Genomic DNA, 20652 nt, shown 5'->3' with positions numbered 1-20652 from the left:
AAAATAGTTTTCATAGCTGTGTGACCTTGGGCAAGTCACTTAATCCCAACTACCTTGCCTTTCCCCTTCCAAAAAAAAAGTCTTCAACAATTCACTTTATAAGATTTTGAGTTGCAAATTTTTTTTTCCCTCCCTCTCCTCTCCCTTCCCCAAGATGGCAAGCAATCTGATGTAGGCTATACATGTACAATCCTATTGGACATATTTCCACATTAGTCATGTTGTGAAGAAAGAATCAGAACAAAAGGGAAAAACGAGAAAGAAAAAAAAATATGCATTCAGACTCTATAGTTCTTTCTCTGGATCACCATCTTACTTCTACCCAAACACTTCCAGGGACAGGGAGTTTACTGCTGACATTTTTTGCTGATGCTCTGGGAGACCGCTGGGGTTATGGTAGGACTGGTTCAGTAAAAAGAGCAATGGAGAAAACCTGCACTCAACCGTTGCCTCTGACCCTTACTGGCTGGATGATTGTGGACAAATCACTTCAACTTCAGTACCCCTCGATTTCCCCATCTGTAAAATGGGCATGATAATAGTTGGCCTACCAACTTCACAAGGTAATTCTGATAAAAAAAAAAGAGGGGTCTGTTCATCTTTAAGTGCTGTAGAAATGCCAGTGAAGTCTAAAGGGCCCAGTAGATGGTGGGAAGACCAGAGCCCCACTGGACCTTGGCCTTGTCTATGGAAAATAAGGCTCCAAATTATAAAATTTGAGAATTGAAGGGTCATCCAGCCTAACTCCTACTGCATATAGCTTTTTGTTGGTTCCCAGCTTTAGAGCTGGAAAAGGCCTAAGATCATGTGATTCTACACTTTCCTTCTACAGATGAGCAAGCAGAGGCCAGAGAGGTAAGGTGATTAGGAAGCTCCTCCCAGATGGCGGCTGAGTAGGCGCCCGCGCACCGGGCTACCTGCAAGCCCTAGTTAGAAGAGCATCCCTCTGAGCGCGCCCAGGGAGCCCACGTGATCACGCCCCGGAGGGAGGAGCGCCAAGAGGAGCGGAGTCGGGGGCGGGGCCAGGAGCCGGCCGGATCGGGGCGGGGCCAGAGCTGGGGCAGTTTTGTGTTTCATTTTGTTTTGCTTTGCTTTTGGCGGGCAAGGGGCTTTGCGTGTGCTCTGGGTTTCTGCCCTGCCCGCAGCACAGAGTCGGAGTCCGAGTCCCGCAGACCCGGAGGGTGCAGTGGGAAGAGCTCTGGACCGAGCCAGTTCCAGGGCCCCGGGCCTGGCCTCCCTGCTCCCCGGGGAGCACGTGGCTGCCCTGCCACTGACCTCCGAGGTCCGGAGCTGCCCGAGCCCTTCCCTCGATAGCCGCAGAATCCCGACCCCCGGGTAGCCTCCTCCTCCCTCCCTTTCTGCCAGCATGGCAGCAGGTGAGTGTGGCTTACAGGGACTGGGGGGCGAGGGCTGGTCCCCCCCGCACGTGTCCGGAGGGGCAGCCTGGCTTGGTGCGGGGAGCGCAGGATTTGGAACCAGAGACCGGGGGTGGATCCTGCCTCTGCCTCTTACCACCTTCCTCCTCTCTGGGCCTCCTTGTGCCCACCTGCAGATCAAGGGGTGGAGGGGGGCGGGCTGGACCAGGTGATCTCGAAAATCCCAAACAGCATTAACTGGGATGTGGAAGGAGGTCAGCTTGGGAAAGCTGAGTTCAAATTCTGACTCCAGCGCTTAGATGGAGGGGTGACCTTAGGCCAGTCGCTTCACCTGGTCGTGCTCTTCCATTTCTTCGTCTCTTAGAAGGGGGATGTGTTCTAGAGGCTTTTTCGTGTCATATACTCCTTTGGCAATCTGGGAACGCCTGTGGACCCCTTTTCCAAACCATGTTCTTACATGAGTAAAATAAAATACAAAGGATTTCAAAGGAAATACATTTTTGGGTAATTTTTATTAAATTTAGCTTTTGAAATATATTCATCGAAGTATTTTTTAAAAATACAAGTTCTCAGGCACCAGGCTATGACCCCCTGCATGGGAAGTTGTAGCACATAACACCCTATGGTTCTTTGACCTCTGATCAGGAGGGAGCTAGCTCAGTTTCCTAGGCAAAGGGCAGGTGCCTGCCTTCCCCAGAGCACACACCTGAGGCTGAGCGTTCAAGATATGAACAGGTAAGAGCCGGATTATTGAAAGAAAAAGTCCTGGGGGGCTTTGGGCCAAAAAGGACAGATTGGGAATCGTGGGATCAGGGTTTCAGTCCCAGGAACGCTTCTAAATTTTCTGATGGTGACTTGGATAAACCACTTCAACTCTGGGCGTCTTTTCTCTGTCTGTGAAATTAAGTTGGACTAGATGTTCCTCCCAGTTCTAACATTCTGTGGTTCTAATTTCCCAGAATCCTGCTCCCTTCCAACCCCCCAAAAGGAAAACAAAACATATCCACCCAAGAAAGGGCTTGACCCCAGAGTGGACTCCCAACTCTTCCCCTCCCTCCGGTCTTGGGCAGCTACTGCCTGGAACAGTGGAATTTCCCCCAGACTGACCCCTTTCCATCTGGCTCAGGATCGACCCCCTTGTCATGTAGAGGGAAGCATCCCTTGGAGAGCTGGGGTGTCTGTGTTTTGGGAGGGGACTCAGACCCGGCTTGGAGAATCTCTCTCTCCCCGACCCAGGCTCCCCTTCTGCCGTGAAAAGACTGAGTTCTAAACATGTGGACAGAGGTCGGGTTCCTGGGTTCTTTTCCCACCAGGGCTTGGCTAGCCAGCTTCTCACTTGGCCCGAACAGGGCCCCAGCTTTGCTTGGGGTGCTTGGGCTGGGGGTGGGGGTGGTGCTGTTCCTGGAGAGTTGGGCCCTGACTTTGCCGCCTGGCTTCCCCTCCCCCCAGTCTCGTTTTCTCTTGTTTTTTCCTCCCCCCAGCTGAGACATCAGTTGCGCCATCCCAGGGGCATGGGCTGAGGGGTGGTGGTGGGAGGGAAGGAGGGAGGGAGGGAGGCAGTGCGCTCTTCAGTTGCCTGGGCAACCGTAGAAATCCTGGCCTGGGCCTCTTCCGCCCTCCAGGCTGAGCTGGGCTTAGCTTCCTGCATCAGTCACTCCCCGTTGGAGGCGGGCAGGCTGGGAAGGGAAGGGAGGAGAGAGGAGAGGAGAGGCGGGGCGGAGGAAGGGGTTGGATGTGGCACATTGAGGTCCCTGCCTGCCAGCTGAGGCCCCAGCCATGGCATCCTCCTCGGCTTCACCAGGAACGCCCAAGGCCAAATACCCCTTTAAGAAGCGGTCCAGTCTGCAGGTAGCAAATGCCCCAGGTGAGTCTGGGGCCCCTGGGCCAGCCCCAAGTACCCCTGGGCAGATCCATGGCTGGCCCACCCAGAGTGGGTATTCCCGGTGCCCAGGTGGTGATGGTGGAGGCTGGGGTAGTCCCGGGACAGTGGAAAGCCGTCAGAGAGCTGTCCTGGGGAGGGGAAAGGGGCTTTTTTGTTTTCTGGGAAAGTGGGGGAGAGCTGGTGCTATGTTTGGTTCTGAGCCCTGTCCTGTGGGGGAACCTTCCTTTGCACCAGTATTTATGTGTAGGACATCCCGAGATTTGTGTTTGTACACACGTGCATCTGTCTGTCCGTAGAGGTATCCAAAACAGCCTGTAGTGTGTGAATGGAGTGATAAGTGTAAACGGGGACATACCAGTGTGTTGAGCCACAAGGGCTTGCCACACTGGGAGGAAGCCACTGGACCGGAGGGGGCCCTTTCTTCCCCCTTGCCTACTCTTCCTTGAACCCCTCTGTCCCCCAGCTTCCATTCAGGATTTCCAGAGGGGGCCTGACAGCTGGAGGGGTATGTGCTCATCTGTTTTAAGCCGTCCTGTCTCAGGGCATGCCTGTACTGATGTCTTTATGCTCATGGGCATGATGACCCTCAGAACATCCGTCTGTGACTCTGGAAGGATGTTCCTGCGTGTGAGGGTGGCACCAGTTACCCCTAAGGATTCCCCTGAGTCTGTGAACACATATGTGTGTATATAGAAGCATGCCAGCTCTCAGCAGGCTGCCTCCTTCCTGTACTCTCTTGTTCCTGCTCCTGCCCCAGCAGGCACCATTGCACCATTTAGGGAAGGTGATGAAGGGCTGCCTGCATCTGTGACAATGCCGAGAGGTTCCTGGCCAGCCTCCCACTTTGGTGCCCACGTTGCATAGTTTACTTACATTCGTGTATTTACCGAGGATCCCCCTTCCCCCCAACAAAGAGCTGCATCCTCTATAGTGCGCTATCTTCTGGAATGTCCTTGTCTATATAATCGCCAAGAATACCCATTTATGGTCATCCTGGTGTTGACCGAGGGCACCGAGCCCCAAAGGGTGCTCTCTCTTGCCTGTACAATTGCCAAGGGAGCCCAGACTGTTGGGGTGCTCAGGTTTGGGTCGTGGATGAAGGTGTTGAAGCCTGTGCTGTTGCCACGCAGGAATGCTCAGGTTTATATCCTTGCCGTGGGTGCGCCGGCCCTTGGGGATGCCCAGGTCTGTGTCATTGCCAAGGGTGACCGACCTCCAGGGACACTTGGGACCGTGCCATCGCTGAAGTCACCCGGCACCCCGGGGGGGGGGGGCTTGCATCTGTGCCCAGCCGGGAGTACCCGGCCTCCAGGGATGCTGCGCAGGTTGGGGCCGTTCGCCCATGCACCGACCCATGTTTGGGGCCCCGGGGTACCTAGGTTTGTGCCAACTCTCTTGTTACTGTGTGTGGCAGGAGGGTGCAGCTTTTTCCCCATGCCGATGTCTTTGGGAACCTCAGGTGTAGACCTGTCAGCTTGCTGAGTTGGTAAGAAGTGCAGAGTCTTGGGGAGAAGGAGAACCTGCTGGCCAGGAAACCAACCTGAAGGGCAGAGGGGCACGGGGGCCGCCATCTTGCTGGGCCAAAAGGCGTGTCCAGGGAAGTATTTGAGGCTGCTGGCTCGGTGTTGGGCTCAGCCAGATTTTATCTGACTTAAGTTGCTGCCTATGAGGTTTAGATAGGCAGGGCTGCCTAACGAACGGCGAGCCTCAGGATAGGTGCCAGGGTTTTGGAGACAGCTGGGTCTCCCAGAAGGCCAGGGTTGCTATTTGCCTGTGGTACAACTTGTATTTTGTACATTTTTTTCCAGTCTGGGTCACGTAGACTCCCAGAGATCTCCTTGTGGACTGGCAATTTGCATTAATTAATAGCTACCATTTATAGTGCTTTACAAATATATTGTTTTAACCCCACAACAATTGCTGTTATCTACAGATGGGGAAGTAGAGGCAGGTTAAGTGACTTGCCCAGGGTCACGCAACCAGTAAGCATCAGAAGCTGGATTTGAACTCGGGTCTCCCGGACTCCAGGTGCAGCTCTCTACCTACTGAGCCACCTGGCCACCTTGTCCTTTAGGCAGGAGATGGGTAGGTACTTGTTAGGATTGCTTTAGAGATAATTCTTGCTCAAAGATGGGTTAGACTAGGTGACATTGAATCTTCCCACTCTTGAGATTGTGTAATTCTGTGAGTCATGGAGCAACTTCGTGGTGTCGTGGATGGAGTGCAGGGCTTGGAGCCTGAACCAGAATCTGGCCTCGGGACGGACGTGTCCCCGAGCAAGTCTGTAAAACGAGGCCCTTCCCCCGCTCCAGATTTACAACCTTGGGAATCTCTGACACCAGGAGGAGAGAAATGAGCATCATTACTTTCAAACCAACCGCTGTGCTAAGCGCCTTACAGATATTATGTCATTTAATTCTCGTATCAACCCTGGAAGGTCCCACTGTTTAGAGTCAGGCAGATTGAGGCAGACAAAGGCTCGTGACTTGCCCAGGGTCACACAGCTAGTGAGCATCTGAGGCTAGAATTGTGCTCCCTTCTTCTGACTTGGGGTCCCACGTTCTGTCCGCTGACTCACCTCTAAACAAGGTATTCTGAGGTAGGAGTAACTTCCTGGGCCACCAAGCTGGTCACCATCTACTGTGCCTACGGGCACAATTTTTGTAACACTTTAAGCATTTCAAAGCATTCGTCTCAGTCTTAGGCATGGTGAGAAAACCAAGCCCCCAAGAGGTAAAGCGATTCGCTTTGGGTGAGCTAAGATTTGAATCCACTTCCCCCTCCTCCACAAGGCTGGCATTCTCTGCTGCCGTCCTCGTCGCTGGCAGCCTTCAACGGGACCGTGAAGGGAAGACTTTTTTGATGCATTTTCCGAGTGGGTAAAACCAGGGAACCGGGTGCCCTCAGCGGATTTCCTGGCTGCCTTGATGCCCGCCCTTGTTCCTCTTGAGTGGGTTTTCCCTGGGAGAGGTACAGGCCAGAAGGAGTGAGGAATCTCGGGCCTCTGCCCTCAGTAAGCAGACGGTCCTGGTGTCCCCTGGAGAGGCGGCCTCCCAATGACCCCCTCCCTTCTTTGGGTTCTGGGGGGACGTAGACTCAGAGAATACCAGGCAGAAGGAACCTCCGAGGGCCGGCTTCTTTTCTCAACATAATATGCTCGACAAGTGGCCATCTAGGCTTTGATTAGAGGCCCACGGCACATAGCTAATTGCTACAGCTTTATTCCTTGGCGGAGCCTGAGTTGGCGCTTTGCAATTTTCACCTGTTGTCGGGAGCCTCCTCCTGCCCAGCTCTTTTCTATTGCCTGAGAACGCTAATAGCTCGTATTTTGGGAAGACTTGAAGGCTTCCTCCCAGTAGCTTGGTGAGTTAGGAAGAGCAAATGAATCTGAGGCCTAGAGAGGTTAAATGATTTGACCTGCCCATTAAGTAAGTGGCAGAGGCTGACTTGGAAGCCAGGTCTCTTGGCTCTCAATCCTGGGAGGGGTGGGGGTGAAGGGTGGTCTAGGGTGTGTGTAGGATGGATGGTGGTATGGACTTGCTAGCCAGGGACAGTATGGGGCTGCTTTGAGAGGGGAAGAGCTGGGAGTCCTTGGGATCCTTTGTCCCTGTTATCTGCTCCGTCACTGGCCTTGCCTGTCTCTCTGTCCCTCTTCAGTTCCAGGTAGGGTCTGTCTCTGTCTTTCTCCTCTCTCTCTTTTCTCTCTCTCCCTCCTTTCTTCTCTCTTTCTCCTCTCTCTCTTTTTTCTCTCATTCCTTTCTTCTCTCTTCCTTTCTCCTCTCTTCTATCTCTCTGTCTCCCTCCCTCTTTCTCTCTCTTTTTACTTTCCCTCTGTTTTTCTTTCTTTCTCTCTCCCTCACCCCTTTCCCCCTTCTCTCTTTCTCCCCTCTCTTTTTCTCTCTTACTTTCCCTCTCTTTTTCTTTCTTTCTTTCTCTCTCTCCCCCCTTTCCCCCTTCTCTCTTTCTCCCCTCTTTTTCTTTCTTTTTACTTTCCCTCTCTTTTTCTTTCTTTCTCTTTCTCTCCCTCTCTCCCCTCTCCCCCTTCTTTCTCCCCTCTCTTTTTCTGTCTTTTTACTTTGCCTCTCTTTTTCTTTCTTTCTCTTTGTCTCTCTCTCCCCCCTTTCTCCCTTCTTTCTCCCCTCTTTTTTATTTTTCTCTCTCTTTTTCTGTCTCTTTCTCCCTCTTTCTCTCTCTTTTTTTTCTCTTTCTATGTGTCTCTGTCTCTGTCTGTCTGTCTTTCTCTCTCATGGATACTGTAGCGGTCTGTGGGGCCTTCCCTGCAGGGAGCCAGGGAAGCAGCTGTGGCAGCTTTGGGCTTCTAACAATAGAAGGAGGGCTGGAGTGGGCTATTGTGCATGGGCAGGTGATAGTCTCATCTGCCCGCTTTGTCCCCCGACCAGATTCCTGAGGGAGGTTGGCCCCTGGTGCGCCAGGGCCTTGCTCGCCCGTCCAAGAGGGTGTGCCGACTCTTGGGTCTGGGCCGGTGCCAGGCCACCAGACCCGGAGGGGCAGCCAATTTTCAACAGGAATGTCCACAGCCCCTCCTTACTCCTAGCCAAATATTCCCACTCTTCCCCCTTCGGTGTCCTGTTCTGGCCTCTGCTTTGGTAGTCCAGGGGTTAAGGCCAAGGTCCAGCTTTGGGATGCCCACCTCCGATACCTCTCTTCCCAGTGTCCTGACTCTCACTGTGGCAGAGCCAGAAGTCTCCTGATGGACTCCTGGCCCCCACTAGCTGCCCCTGCCCAGACACCCCAGCCTTCCTCCCTCCCACCCCCCACCCCCACCTCACCCCCGTCTGCAGCTGCACTTGGTATGGTCCGTGCCGGCTCCAGAGCCGTCCTCAGGGACTGACTGCAGCCTCACACGGGCGGGCGGGCAGCAGCTCCAGTGAGGGGCACACAGCCACTGGCAGAGGCCTGGCTTGGGGCTGCCAGATCTCTGCAGGTAGGGGAGTGGATTGGGAGGGTGGCGTGCCCGGGGAAGAGCCAGGGGGAAGGCTCCGAGATTGAGGCAGTATACAGGCATTCCTCTTCCCTGGTCCCAAGAGAAGTGAGGCAGGGTTGGGGGCTTCTCCTGAGCATGGAAGGGCCAGGCACTAGAACTCTGAGTAGCCTGGGGAGAGGGCCCTGGGGTCCAGGTCTCACATGGGGCTAGGCTGGGACCTTGGCCCCTGCAGAACTCCTCTGGGCAGTGTCCTCCAGCCTTTCCCCGAACCAGAGTGGGGGGGATTAGAGAGGCACAGAGCCAGAGTCTTGGCCTGACTTGTACCTGGTCCTGGACATCTGGATGTCGGGAGGGAGAGAGACAGTGGGCCCTGGAGATGAGGGCTAGAGATGAGGTGGGTTGGGGGCTTCTGGCAGCTCTGGGGTGTGGAGCTGGATGTCTGCCCCAGACCTCCAAGGCATCCCAGGTGCCAGTCCCAACTTGGAGATCCTTAGACTGAAAGCAGCTCCCTGCACCTTCCCCGGGTCCTTTGGTGAGCCCTGTGGCACGGGCCTCAGAGTGGCGTAGCCTGTTCGTGGTGGCTCCTTCCTTGAGGGACAGCCAATTGTGGGGTGGGGCCAAGCAGCCTCTTGGCAGCTCCAGGGTCCTGGGGGAAAGGATAAGTCTCGGGGGACACAGTGAAGTTCCCGCTCCTCCCTGGCCCTGCCCCTTGTGGGCTGTGCCCTACGTGGGGAGTCAAACTATGGTTTCCCCTTCTAGTCTGCCAGCCAGTGATGTTGGCTTCCTCGCTCCCCTCCCCCACCACGGTCAAGATCCTTTAAGTACAGGCACCGAGCTGTAGGTCCAGAACAGAGCCTTGGGTCCCACTGAGGCTTTCTGAGAATTAGGGTTGTGGGGAGAGGGGGATGCTGAAGCTCCCCCAGACTGCAGCATCTCGGCCTCCTGCATCAAAACCCATGGTTATTTGAGTCCCTGCTGTGTGATTTCACCATTCATTTACCGATGGTAGAAAGCCTGGGGTAGAGTAAGGGGTCAGGAGAAGGCTTCATCTTTCCTGAAGTTCTTCGCTCAGTAGCCAGAACCCATCTTCCTTTGAGTTGGGTCAGGGGCTGCGGGGTCTTTGAGGTTGCTCTAAGTCTAGTTCGCTCTAGAACATACCTTCTCCCTTGGTCTCAGGCAGTTGGCTCCCACCCCTCCTCCAGCACACAGTCCCACCGGCAGCCACCCAGCTGATCCTCATCTGGTGTGGGCCCGGGCTCACGATGAGGGAGATGAGCCAGAAATGGGGAGGTGGGGGAGGAATGAGTACCTGGTGACTCCCATCCTCCTCCTTTCCTATTCCTTGCTGATCCCGGTCACCGTCTCTGTCTCTACAGAGGCTCGGGGCGGGCTGGGGGGACCCCCGCTGCAATCTGCCCGCTCCCTGCCGGGCCCTCCCCCCTGCCTCAAGCACTACCCGCTCGACCTGCGCACCTCCATGGATGGCAAATGCAAGGAGATCGCCGAGGTACCCTCCCCGTGCCCTTTGGTCCACCTCCTGGCTGCCTCCCTCCTCCCTTTCCTGATGCATGACTGCCTGCGGACTGCCTCCCAGCCCTTTCCATCTTGGTCCTCACCCACACCTTCCAAACATAGCCCGGGCAGGGAGGAGCGTGCCAGGGGCCGCCCTGCTGCTGGGGATGGGCAGAGCGTGTCCGTAGTCACACATCCTTAGAGGATGCCCCTGCCACCTCTGCTCTCTCTCACCAGGAATTGTTTAGCCGCTCCTTGGCAGAGAGCGAGCTTCGGAGTGCCCCATATGAATTCCCGGAGGAGAGCCCCATTGAGCAACTGGAGGAGCGGCGCCAGCGGCTGGAGCGGCAGATCAGCCAGGATGTCAAGTGAGCCCCTTCCCCTGTTCTTTGCTACCCCCCAGTCACAGGCCTCCCTAGAGCCAAGCCAGCGATCGGCCTCACTGACCGAGGAGGAGAAACCTGTGCTACAGGCCTTAGCTGTCCTTTCTCTTTTATTGAAGTTTTAGTTGTCTTCAAAGTTATGGGGTTTCCCTGCTTTGTCTTATCCTTCATGCCCTGTTTGGCTAATACAGGAGGAGGGAAGGGGCTTATTCTACTCCCCACCACTCTCATCTCCATCAGCGTCCCCACCCCCATCAGTCCCTTGCTCCCCAAAGGGAGTATTATTGTGTGGGGCTGGGCCCAGTGGGTGCTCCTCGGCCTTCCTTGCCCCAATTCATGCTGCTTTTTCCTGCCTCCAAGCGCTGGACCCCCTTCAGGCCCTTGTTAGCTGCCTGACCTCTTTTCCCTCCAGGTTGGAACCGGACATTCTGCTTAGGGCCAAGCAAGACTTTCTGAAGACGGACAGCGATGCAGACCTACAGTGAGTAACAATGGGGGTGGGGAGATAACCTGCTCCCCACTGTCCCCCCAGTCCACTCACCATTTTGTTTCACTGTCTCACCTAGACTGGAAGTGCCGTGGCTAGGTCTGATCCCATCTCTGCTTGGCCAGGGGTCTGGACCTACTCCTCTGCCCATCCTTGGGCAACCTGGTGGCCCCTCTGCTCCCAGGGACTCTCTGTATTGCTAGATTTAGTACAGATAGCTGATCAGCTTTAGCCCTAGTTTGGGTCAGAACTCCTGAGCTCAGGAGATCCGCCAGGCTCAACCTTGCCCAGAGCAGGCGTTATTACAAGTCTGTCCCCCGCCACCTCTTTCCTGCTTTCCAGACACAGAGCTTTGAAAAGGAGTGTGAGTGGGATAAGTCCCTGCCTTCAGCTTCTGGGACCTCCTCCCTTCACTTGTTAGGGCTCTTTCTCTCCACAGGTTGTACAAGGAACAGAGTGAAGCTCAGGGTGACCGTGGGCCCAGGGAGCGAGATGGACATCTGGAACGGGAGTTTCAGAGGGTCTCCATCTCAGGGGAGGAGAAGTGTGGGGTGAGTGTGGCCTGGACAGGTAGATGAGCTGTAGGGTCTGGGTCTGGGGAGGCTGCATTCAGAGCTCTGAGTCACTGGGATTATGCCCTGTGCTTTGTCTCTGGGGCTCTAGGATCACTCCAAGCTTGGCCATCTGGGAACTCTTAAGCTAACCCTTCACGGCATACACAGGAGGACGTCCTGGGCTGAGGGGAAGGAGGGGGCAGAACATACACAGTGGGTACAGAGATGGCATCTGGGAAAAGGATGTGCGATAACGAGCCCTTCTCCCCTGCCTCCATCCCTTGTCCCCAGGTACCATTCACCGACCTGTTGGATGCAGCTAAGAGTGTGGTCCGGGCACTGTTCATCCGGGAGAAGTACATGGCCCTGGGCCTTCAGAGCTTTTGCCCCACCACGCGACGTTTCCTGCAGCAGCTAGCTGAGAAGCCCCTGGAGACCAGGGCCTTTGAGCAGGGCCCAGAGACCCCTGTGTCTGCTGGTGTGACATCCTCTTTTGTTTCCCTTCTACTTCTGTTCCCAAAAGAAGGGCCCCCATGACTCCCTATCCCAACTCTGGGAATGCATTCTGTGTGCTTTCCCCCCTCCCCCACCTGCATTATCACAGGTCTTGTGTCCATTCTGACTCTGGCCCTCTCTCATTTCCATTCCTTTTACCTACCTGTCCAAGCCCTGTTCAGATCTGCATGGGTTTCTGGGGCCTCCACGCTGGGCATGCCTTAGGCTCGGACAGACCCATGTGCAGAGCTAGCATTTGGGGGAAAGATAGGGGTGGACAGGGGTGGGGGCCACCATTCTTCCAATGGCCTTCAGGACTTAGTACCCTCTGCTCCTGGCCTTGGCATGGTGGCCCCAGGCTCCTTTGGCTGCCCCAGGTCTGGGGTTGGGGAGAAGCTCTGCACCTCCTTCTCTAGACCCTTCTTGGGTGAAGAAGGAGGCAGAGCTGGTAAAATATCCGTGGTCCTGACCCCTGTGTCCTTCCCCACTCACACACATCGCAGATGCCCCAGTCCACCCCCCAGTGCTGGAACAGCACCCTTATGATCACTGTGAGCCTGCTGCCATGCCAGGGGACCTGGGCTTCGGCCTCCGCATGGTCAAGGGAGTCGTTCATGTCTATCTGAAAAGGGATCCTGAGGAACAGTAAGTGGGAAGGAAGGACGGAGGGAGGGAAGAAGAGGAGGGGGTAGTCAGTGACACATTGTGATAGGGGAGGGAGAAATGCAGGCCCCTAGAAGGGAAGTGAGAACGGGGCAGGGAGGGGGCTCGGGGAAGGCGGGCTGAGCCAAGACTGGGAGGGAGGGAGGCCATTGGAGTCGGCTCCCTCTCCTCAGCCCGGGCTCCCTGCAGGAACGCAGAGCTGGAGCTGCCATACCCCGACCTCCAGGAGTTTGTAGCTGATGTCAACGTGCTAATGGCACTGATCATCAACGGTCCCATGTAAGCCCCTGAGCCCCACGTGGCCCCCACATCTCCTGCCATCCTCCTCCGGGGCCCAGCCAGGGACCCTCAGGCATGCCACCCTGCCCCAGCTCCTGCTGCCCAGGTTGCCTGCCGGCTGAACGATCGCCTCGTTGCCCCCATGCCGTCCTCCTGGGTGACCTTGTCCCCCTTACCATTTCCCAGAAAGTCCTTCTGCTACCGTCGGCTGCAGTACCTGAGCTCGAAGTTCCAGATGCACGTGCTGCTCAACGAGATGAAGGAGCTGGCTGCCCAGAAGAAGGTTCCCCATCGGGACTTCTACAACATCAGGAAGGTTGGCTCCCCATGGTCCTTCCCTCTCCTTCCTTAAAAAAATCCACTCTTATTTTTATTGATTTTTGTTTTCATAGCACCCTAGTTTCTAAATATATCTCTCCCCTCTCACCTCCCAACAATCCTTCCCTTGTTACAAGAATTAAAAGGAGGAGAGAAAGCAGTTCAGCAAATCTGATGAACCTTCAATCATGCCCGACCCTCTGTGCCACAGTGCAGAGCCCCTCCCTTTACCAAGAGGCCAGGCCCCTCCTCTTCCCTTCTCTCCTTTCTTCCTCTTTCCCACTCTCTCACTCTTCCTCTGCTCTCTCTCCCTTCTCCTTTCCCTTTCTTCCTTTCTCTTCCTTTATATCTCTCCCTCCCCTCCTGCTTTCTCCCTCCATCTTTCTTCCTCCTGTTTCTCCTCTTCCCTTCTGTCTTTCTCCTTGCCTTGTCTGTCTTTCCCTCCTTTCTGTCTGTCTCTCTGCCCCCCTCCTCTCTCTCTCCCTCCCTTCTTTCTCTCCTCTCTCTCCCTCTCTCCTTCCCTCCCTTTCTGTTTCTCCTCTCTCTCTTCTCTTCCTCTCTCTTCATCCCCTCCCTGTCTCTCTCCTCTTCCCCCCTTTCTTCTCTCCTCTTTCTCCCTCCCTTTCTCCCTTTTCTGTTTCTCATTTCTCTTCTCTTTCTCCCTCTCCATCCCTTCCCTGTCTCTCTCTTTCCCCCCCCTCTCCCTCCTTTATTTCTCTCTCCCTTCCCTCTCCCTCTCTCTCCATCCCTTCCCTCTCTCCTCTTCTCCCTCTCTTTCCCTCTCTCCCTCTCTCCCTTCCTTCCTTGTCTCTCTCTTCTCCCCCTCCCTCTCTCTCCGCCTCTTTTCTCTTTCTCTCCCTTTTTCCCTCTCCCTCTCCTCCCTCTCCATCCCTTCCCTGTCTCCTCTTCTCCCTCTCTCTCCCTCTCTCCCTCCCTCCCTTCCTTCTCGTCTCTCTTCTCCCCCCTCTCCCTCTCTCTCCCCCTCTTTTCTCTCTCTCTCTCTCTCCCTTCTTCCCTCTCCCTCTCCATCCCTTTCCTGTCTCTCCTTCTGCCCCCTCTCCCTCGCTTTCTCCTCCCTTCCCTTTCTCTCTTCTATTTCTCCTCTCTCTCTTCTCTTTCTCCCTCTCTCTTCATCCCTTCCCTGTCTCTCTCCTCGTCTCCCCCCTCTCCCTCCCTTCTCTCTCTCCCTTCTTCCCTCTCCCTCTCTCTTCACTGCTGTCTCCTCTCCCTAACTTTTCCCCAAATCCATCCCTGTCTGGTGTACCTCCCACTGATCCTTCTCCATAAAGCGCACGTGTAGCGTGGGGCGATCTCTTTCTCCTTCACTTCTTGGAGAGGGAGACAGTTTTTCCTCCCCTGAGGCTGTCCTGTCCCATCCTGAGCAGGATTTTGCCCTCCTGGGGTCTGCCAGTACAGATCCTGCCCTTTGAGCCCAAGGACATTTCCAGCTAGCTCCCTTGCCCTCCTGCCACACGTGCACACACACACACACACACACACACACACACACACACACACACCCCCTTACCACTCTGTGACCCTTCTGCGACCTTGCGGTGCCTCCAGGTGGACACTCACATACACGCCTCGTCCTGTATGAACCAGAAGCACCTCCTCCGCTTTATCAAGAGGGCCATGAAGCGGCACTTGGAGGAGATTGTGCATGTGGAGCAGGGCCGGGAGCAGACGCTGCGGGAGGTCTTCCAGAGCATGAACCTCACGGCCTATGACCTGAGTGTGGACACGCTTGATGTGCATGCGGTAGGTCCCACGGCAGAGGGGGAGGGGCCCAGGCCTGGCTAGGGAAGGGTCCTGGCTCGGGCTCCGGGGTCTGTGGCGGGCGTCTGGGCGGAGGGAGACTCTGAGATCTCTCTGGTCTGGCCTGGCTCCTAGGATCGGAACACCTTCCATCGGTTTGACAAGTTCAACGCCAAGTACAACCCCATTGGGGAGTCCGTCCTTCGAGAGATCTTCATCAAAACAGACAACAGGGTCTCGGGGAAATACTTTGCCCACATCATCAAGGTAAGGGCGCTGTTTGTGATAGCAGTAGCTCGCAGGGAGGTTATCTCGTTCGGTCCTCACAGTGACCCCGGGAGGTAGAGGCTGTTACTGTGTCCGTTTCACAGATGAGGCTGAGGGCGGTTGAGGCAGCCGGCTGGCACAGGGGATAGAGCCCCGGGCCTGGAGTCAGTGCGTACTAGCTGTGTGACAAGTTCCTTGACCTTGTGATGACTCAGTTTGCTCGTCTGTACGGTGGGGATAATGATAGCAGCTACCCTCCCAAGGTTGCTGGGAGGATCAGATAATACTTGGAAGTAAAGCTTTGCCGACTTAGAGGGCTGCATGAGTGCTAGCCATTTTTATCATTACCATTTATTACTGTTTTCGTTATTCTGTTTGCCCTGGGTTACACAGCTGGCAAATGTCCGAGGCAGGATTTGAACTTGGTTTTTCCTGCCTCCAAGTTTGGTGCTTTACCCAGATGTTACTGGGCGGTATCTCTGCGTCTCCCCCAGGAGGTGATGTCGGACTTGGAGGAGAGTAAGTACCAGAATGCAGAGCTGCGTCTCTCCGTGTATGGCCGTTCTCGGGACGAATGGGACAAGCTGGCACGCTGGGCCGTGGGACATCGTGTGCATTCGCCCAATGTGCGCTGGCTGGTGCAGGTGCCCCGGCTATTGTGAGTGCCTTCCCCATGACGGAGGAAGGGGACAGACGCCCGAGAAGCCTCTGTTCATTCCCAGGCCCCATCTTCTCCCCCCAGGGAATGAGAATGACCATTCTGGGGCAGCCATGTGTCCTGTCCTGTTCTGAGTGCGTCAGGGGCCACTGCTTGGGACACTGGGCTGCTTGTCCTTCCAGGGTAGGGATGTACCCTGGACAGCTTCAAGCACATGGTGGATAGATCCGCCATCCGTGGTTGGTCTCAGGCTTCTAGCCTGCACCACCTCATGGCTTAAGAGTCCTGAATCTACCTCCAGTAAGATGTCATCCTCTCTGATATGGTCCCCTTCCCTTCCCCCCTTGCAGTGACGTCTATCGCACCAAAGGCCAGCTGGCCAACTTCCAGGAGATGCTGGAGAACATCTTCTTGCCATTGTTTGAGGCCACGGTGCACCCTGCCAGCCATCCAGAGCTGCATCTCTTCTTGGAGCACGTGAGTGTTTGGAGGTCTGTTAGAGAGGTCGCCGGCGTCGCTGGTGGGGAAGTCTGACCCTCCCTCCCCACCTCTCTCCCCAGGTGGATGGCTTTGACAGTGTGGATGACGAATCCAAGCCTGAGAACCATGTGTTCAATCTGGAGAGCCCGCTCCCTGAGGCCTGGGTGGAGGAGGACAACCCTCCCTATTCCTACTACCTGTATTACACCTATGCCAACATGGCAGTGCTCAACCACCTGCGAAGGTGAGGTGGGAAGTGGGGGTGGGGCCTCTCCAGCCTCATAGTTCTGTTTCCCATGGGTATAGACAGAGATGCTTTACAAAACACATCTCTTCCTTGATTCTGAGCTGTTTTTAGGAAGGTGAAGCTTAGATTCCTTCTGAGTCACAAGACCAGTTAGCGATGAAGAGCTCAGGTCTTCAGTCTCCGTGCTTTTTCTACTACACTAAGATACTTCTCATAAATCCTGTAACTGGAGACCACCAACTCCCCTTTCCCATCTTCTGTTCCATGGCCAGGACTTGTGTTTTTATCCCAGACTCTGTTCCCTTCTCCCCTTAAGCTCTGCCTTTGCTGCTTCCTCGTAGTCCGTGCCCGTGGGATTCCTTCTACGACCCTCCCTTCTTGTCCCTTGTACCCCTACCCCTGCCACACTCTGAGGGCCTGTGGTTTAATCTCTAAGCTATTCTCCCATGGGGCAGGGGGGAAAGAGTTGTAGGGCTTTTCAGGGATGAGGAGCTCTGGATCCTAGGTAGGGAGGTAGCTGTGACACTGATACCATCCTGTTCCCCAACACAGACAGCGGGGTTTTCATACCTTTGTGCTCCGGCCCCACTGTGGGGAGGCAGGCCCCATCCACCATCTGGTATCTGCCTTCATGCTGGCCGAGAACATCTCCCATGGGCTTTTGCTTCGAAAGGTCAGTCAGATCCAAAGCCTATGTCCCCCTGTTTTGTCCAACCAGTACCCCTTCACCTTGTCAATCAACAGATGCAACAACCAATACGCTTCTTAACAACTAAGATGCCCTTAAGAACTACTACCTCCCCCATCCTCAACTTTCTCAACTAATATCCTCAACACCCAATACTCTTTACTCATCAAAGACAGTACAACCAGCATCCAATACCCCCTTTTCCTCATCCTTCTCAACCAGTACCTCCAATTCTATACTGCCCCCCCTCTCCTTTTTCTCAATACTCCTAACCACAAATCAATATCTCCTGCTCCCTCCTCAGTGAACACTCCTGGCGTGAACTCCCCTGCTATGACCAACACCCTTATTATCACCACAACACTTCACTTAATCAGCACCCCCGACAAGCCACTAATACCCCAACCCAGCTTTCTCAACCAGCCAAACAAACTCCCAGGAACAGAATCTTGAACCCTTCCCACCAGTACCGCTCTCCAGCATTGCTTCCCGTCTTTATTTTTTTAACATCTATTTATTTTTAGTTTCCAACATTCATTTCCACAAGATGCTTCCCTTCTTTCAATAGACATCTTACAATGAGTGTCCCAGTCCTGTCCCTTTCCCCCCAAATCCTCCTCAACCAACACTCGGCTTAGACTGCCTCACTAGGACCGACTCCCAGAATCCATTCCCTGCCGCTGTGCTCAATCAATATTCCCAGTCTCGGTGTCTTCCCCCTCCCGATTCTCTCAGGCTTTCCCGTTATCCAGCTACCCCTCGGTTCTAACTCCCTAGGACCTGACACCTCCAGCAACCACTGTTGGACCATCCCCCAACAGCTCACCCCCTAAAACTATCCTAAGGAACTGTAGCCCCACAGACTAGATTTATATAGAGCTCAAAGGTACCCTGGACTAGTCTAACTCCCTCATGTTACAAATGGGGAAACTGAGGCCCAGTGAAGTGGCTTTCCCAAGGTCACACAGGTAGCGAGGGTTCAGAAGTGGGATTTGAACCCAAGACTGCGCCCTGTGCTGCAGTTCTGCTCCCAAGCCGGTGGCCCCAGTTTCCCATCCTCTCCACCCCAGCAGTATTGGGGCAGCAGGGCCCCCTGACGCCTTCTCCCTGCTCCTCCCAGGCTCCGGTCTTGCAGTACCTGTATTACCTGGCTCAGGTCGGCATCGCCATGTCTCCACTCAGCAACAACAGCCTGTTCCTCAGCTACCACCGCAACCCCCTGCCCGAGTACCTGTCTCGGGGGCTTATGGTCTCGCTCTCCACGGATGACCCGCTGCAGTTTCACTTCACCAAGGTCAGAGCCCTGTCCATGCCAGCCAGCTGGGTTACGAGGGCCGGTGCTGCCCTCTGCTGGGAGAGGGCAGCACTGCCCCTCCCTCCCCCTCCCACTCGTGGTGCTCATCCTCAAGGGACCCGGCTACTGCCCGCTCCTCCCCAGCCCTTCTCTGTGCGGTGGGCATCAAGAGTGAGGCCTGGAGGGCTCCTAAACAGGCCTTCCTTCCATCCCCAGGAACCTCTGATGGAGGAGTACAGCATTGCCACTCAGGTGTGGAAGTTGAGCTCTTGTGATATGTGTGAACTGGCCCGAAACAGCGTCCTCATGAGCGGCTTCTCCCATAAGGTAATGAGGCCAGCCTGGGATACCCCTACCCAGGGACCCCAAGGACCCAGGACCGTGGCGGGGGGAGGGCCTGACCCCTCAAGAGAAAAGGATCAGACGTTCCCAGAAGACCTGACATCTCTCTCAACCCTGCACCCGGGGAGTTGGGGGCTGCTTTGTTCTACCCTCCCCTACCCACAGACTCTAACTGCTTGCCCTGTAGCCCTCCCCTTCTGCTGAATCTCCACTTCTCCTTCTCAGGTGAAGAGCCACTGGCTAGGGCCCAATTATACCAAAGAGGGGCCTGAGGGCAATGACATCCGCCGCACCAATGTGCCGGACATCCGCGTGGGCTACCGTCATGAGACGCTGTGCCAGGAGCTGGCCCTCATCACGCAGGCTGTACAGAGCGAGATGCTGGAGCCCATCCCCGAGGAGGGCGGGCTCACCATGAGCCCAGGGCCTCACTGAGCCTGGCAGCCGGCCTGACACCCTGCCAAGCCTCTCTACATATCTGTCCTGTCCTCTGCCTTCCTCCGTCTCTTTGTTTGCTGTCCCCACGTGTCTCCGCTTCTTTGCATGTCTCTGCTTGTCTCTCTCTCTGTCTTCTGTTCTGGGCTGCCTCAAGTAGTAGATTGTTGGCCCATATGCTTGTGGTGATTGGTCATAGCAGAGACCCTGCTGCTGACTTCTTTTGGACTCTGAATTATGTGTGTCATATCGCAACAGGGCTGGGCCCTGGCACCGCCTTTGTAGTGGCAGAGCTGCTCGGGCAGCCTGAGTGGTAACCGCTCCTCCCTTCTGCCTGGCAGCCACTCCTCATTCTGTGGGGGGATGGGTGTTTCTGTAGGACCCTGTCCCTGGGGCGCTGTGCCCATCTAATGGCTGGGGAGCTGGGTTTTCAGAGCTGGACCGGTGCTACTGGTCCCATGCCCACAGACACTGCCTAGGTGGGTACCCAGGTTGGCCAGGACCTGGGCACCAGCATGGTCTTGCTTAAACATCCTGGCAAGTGTAATGATGTCTTGTCAGAAGACTAGGGGGCTGCTGTGGGCACTGTGGATGAGGGCTGGAGCCTCACCAGTTGTTAAGCTGGCCAGGCTTCTTTCTCTCATAATTGCTGTTGTCGTCGCATGGCTAGCCAAAGACTCGTTCTTTTCCGTGCCCATCCCTGATCGGGGTGTGCTGGGCCGGGGCGAAGGGAAGGCTGAGGACCTGGCTCGGGTTCTCTGAACAGAACAGGTGCCCAAAGCCGGTACTACAGCCGCTTCCATCCTTGCTGCCCACCCAGACAAGCTCAAGCTGTAGCTTTTTGTGCCACTGTGAGGAAGAGGAGAGGAGGGACCCTGCCTCAGCCTAAGCATTGGGCATCAGGGGAAGCAAGGGAGGGCCCAGGCACACCCGGGTGGCTTTGGAGAGAGAGACCATCCCTGGGTAGGCCCCATCCTTGCCTCTCTTCTCCCTCCCCCCTCCCCCCCGGCAGTGTCTTTGTCACTGGCCAAGCTGGAACCATGTTTTTCATTGCTGTGAAATGTGAGATTTCAAACCAGCCCCTCTCCAAAGCATGAAAAAAAAATAAAGATTATTTAAGTAATGTGGTCTTTGGGGGAGGAGGAGGTGGGCTTTGTGTATGTGGGGAGTGGGGGCACATGATCATAGACTCAGAGGCCATTTAGTCCAACCCCAGGTTCAGTGACTTGCTGGGGCAGGATTTGGACCCATGTTTTCCTGATGCCAGGTCTAGTCCCCTGTTCGTTACATCATCCCTGCCCCTTCCTTTGCTCCCTGCCCTGCCGTGGAGTCAGATGACATGGGGTTGGATTGTTGGGGACCTGGACAGTCTGGATTACAGCTGGTGGGGAGATCTCAGGCTGAGGAAGGCCATAAGGGCCTCACAGAAGTGAGGGAGCTGGTAATCTTGCTCGGGTGGAGGGCTACGGTAAACTGCTTGCAACATTGTCCTTCCCCTTCCTGCTCTGGTGATAACAGTAGTTGTGTATGCTTATTTTAGCACATAGACCCGTGAGTGAGTAGAACTAAGGGCTGCCATTTAATGATAT

General features: G+C 55.2%; 1 protein-coding gene and 1 long non-coding RNA gene across 5 annotated transcripts; one reads left to right on the top strand and one right to left on the bottom strand.

Moving 5' to 3' along the window:
- Positions 1–830: 830 nt before the first annotated feature.
- Positions 831–20184, top strand: AMPD2 (adenosine monophosphate deaminase 2). Of its 3 annotated transcripts, none has more exons than XM_036766943.1 (18): positions 831–1376; positions 9580–9710; positions 9953–10083; positions 10511–10579; positions 11025–11136; positions 11431–11617; positions 12138–12279; positions 12487–12576; positions 12763–12892; positions 14461–14655; positions 14788–14919; positions 15414–15577; positions 15928–16054; positions 16138–16301; positions 16857–16977; positions 18113–18286; positions 18503–18613; positions 18854–20184. In XM_036766943.1, the coding sequence occupies exons 1-18, from the start codon at positions 1367–1369 to the stop codon at positions 19061–19063; spliced, it is 2400 nt and encodes a 799-aa protein (XP_036622838.1). In that variant the 5' UTR covers positions 831–1366; the 3' UTR covers positions 19064–20184. The 3 variants fall into 3 exon arrangements, with proteins under 3 accessions (XP_036622838.1, XP_036622839.1, XP_036622840.1); XM_036766944.1 differs by lacking the exon at positions 831–1376 and adding an exon at positions 2056–2111; XM_036766945.1 differs by lacking the exon at positions 831–1376 and adding an exon at positions 3138–3240.
- Positions 10075–16957, bottom strand: LOC118856571. 2 transcript variants are annotated; one of them, XR_005010873.1, is made up of 5 exons: positions 16875–16957; positions 14423–16070; positions 12794–12923; positions 10661–12269; positions 10075–10550 (listed from the first exon to the last, which is right to left on the bottom strand). It is a non-coding gene; the product is annotated as an uncharacterized LOC118856571 (long non-coding RNA). The 2 variants fall into 2 exon arrangements; XR_005010874.1 differs by having other exon boundaries at positions 10489–10574.
- Positions 20185–20652: the final 468 nt, after the last annotated feature.

Source organism: Trichosurus vulpecula, chromosome 7, assembly GCF_011100635.1.
Source record: "Trichosurus vulpecula isolate mTriVul1 chromosome 7, mTriVul1.pri, whole genome shotgun sequence".
Taxonomy (NCBI): Eukaryota; Metazoa; Chordata; class Mammalia; order Diprotodontia; family Phalangeridae; genus Trichosurus; species Trichosurus vulpecula.
The sequence above is the reverse complement of the archived record's forward strand: the minus strand, read 5'-3'. Positions and strand labels throughout refer to the sequence as shown.

Excerpts from the sequence above, each read along its gene's own strand:
- AMPD2 (XM_036766945.1), top strand. The coding sequence starts at position 3,153 with ATGGCATCCTCCTCGGCTTCACCAGGAACGCCCAAGGCCAAATACCCC. Across the intron at positions 10,084-10,510 it reads CAGATCAGCCAGGATGTCAA|GTTGGAACCGGACATTCTGC; the intron begins GTGAGCCCCTTC and ends TTTTCCCTCCAG. Across the intron at positions 18,614-18,853 it reads TGAGCGGCTTCTCCCATAAG|GTGAAGAGCCACTGGCTAGG; the intron begins GTAATGAGGCCA and ends TCTCCTTCTCAG.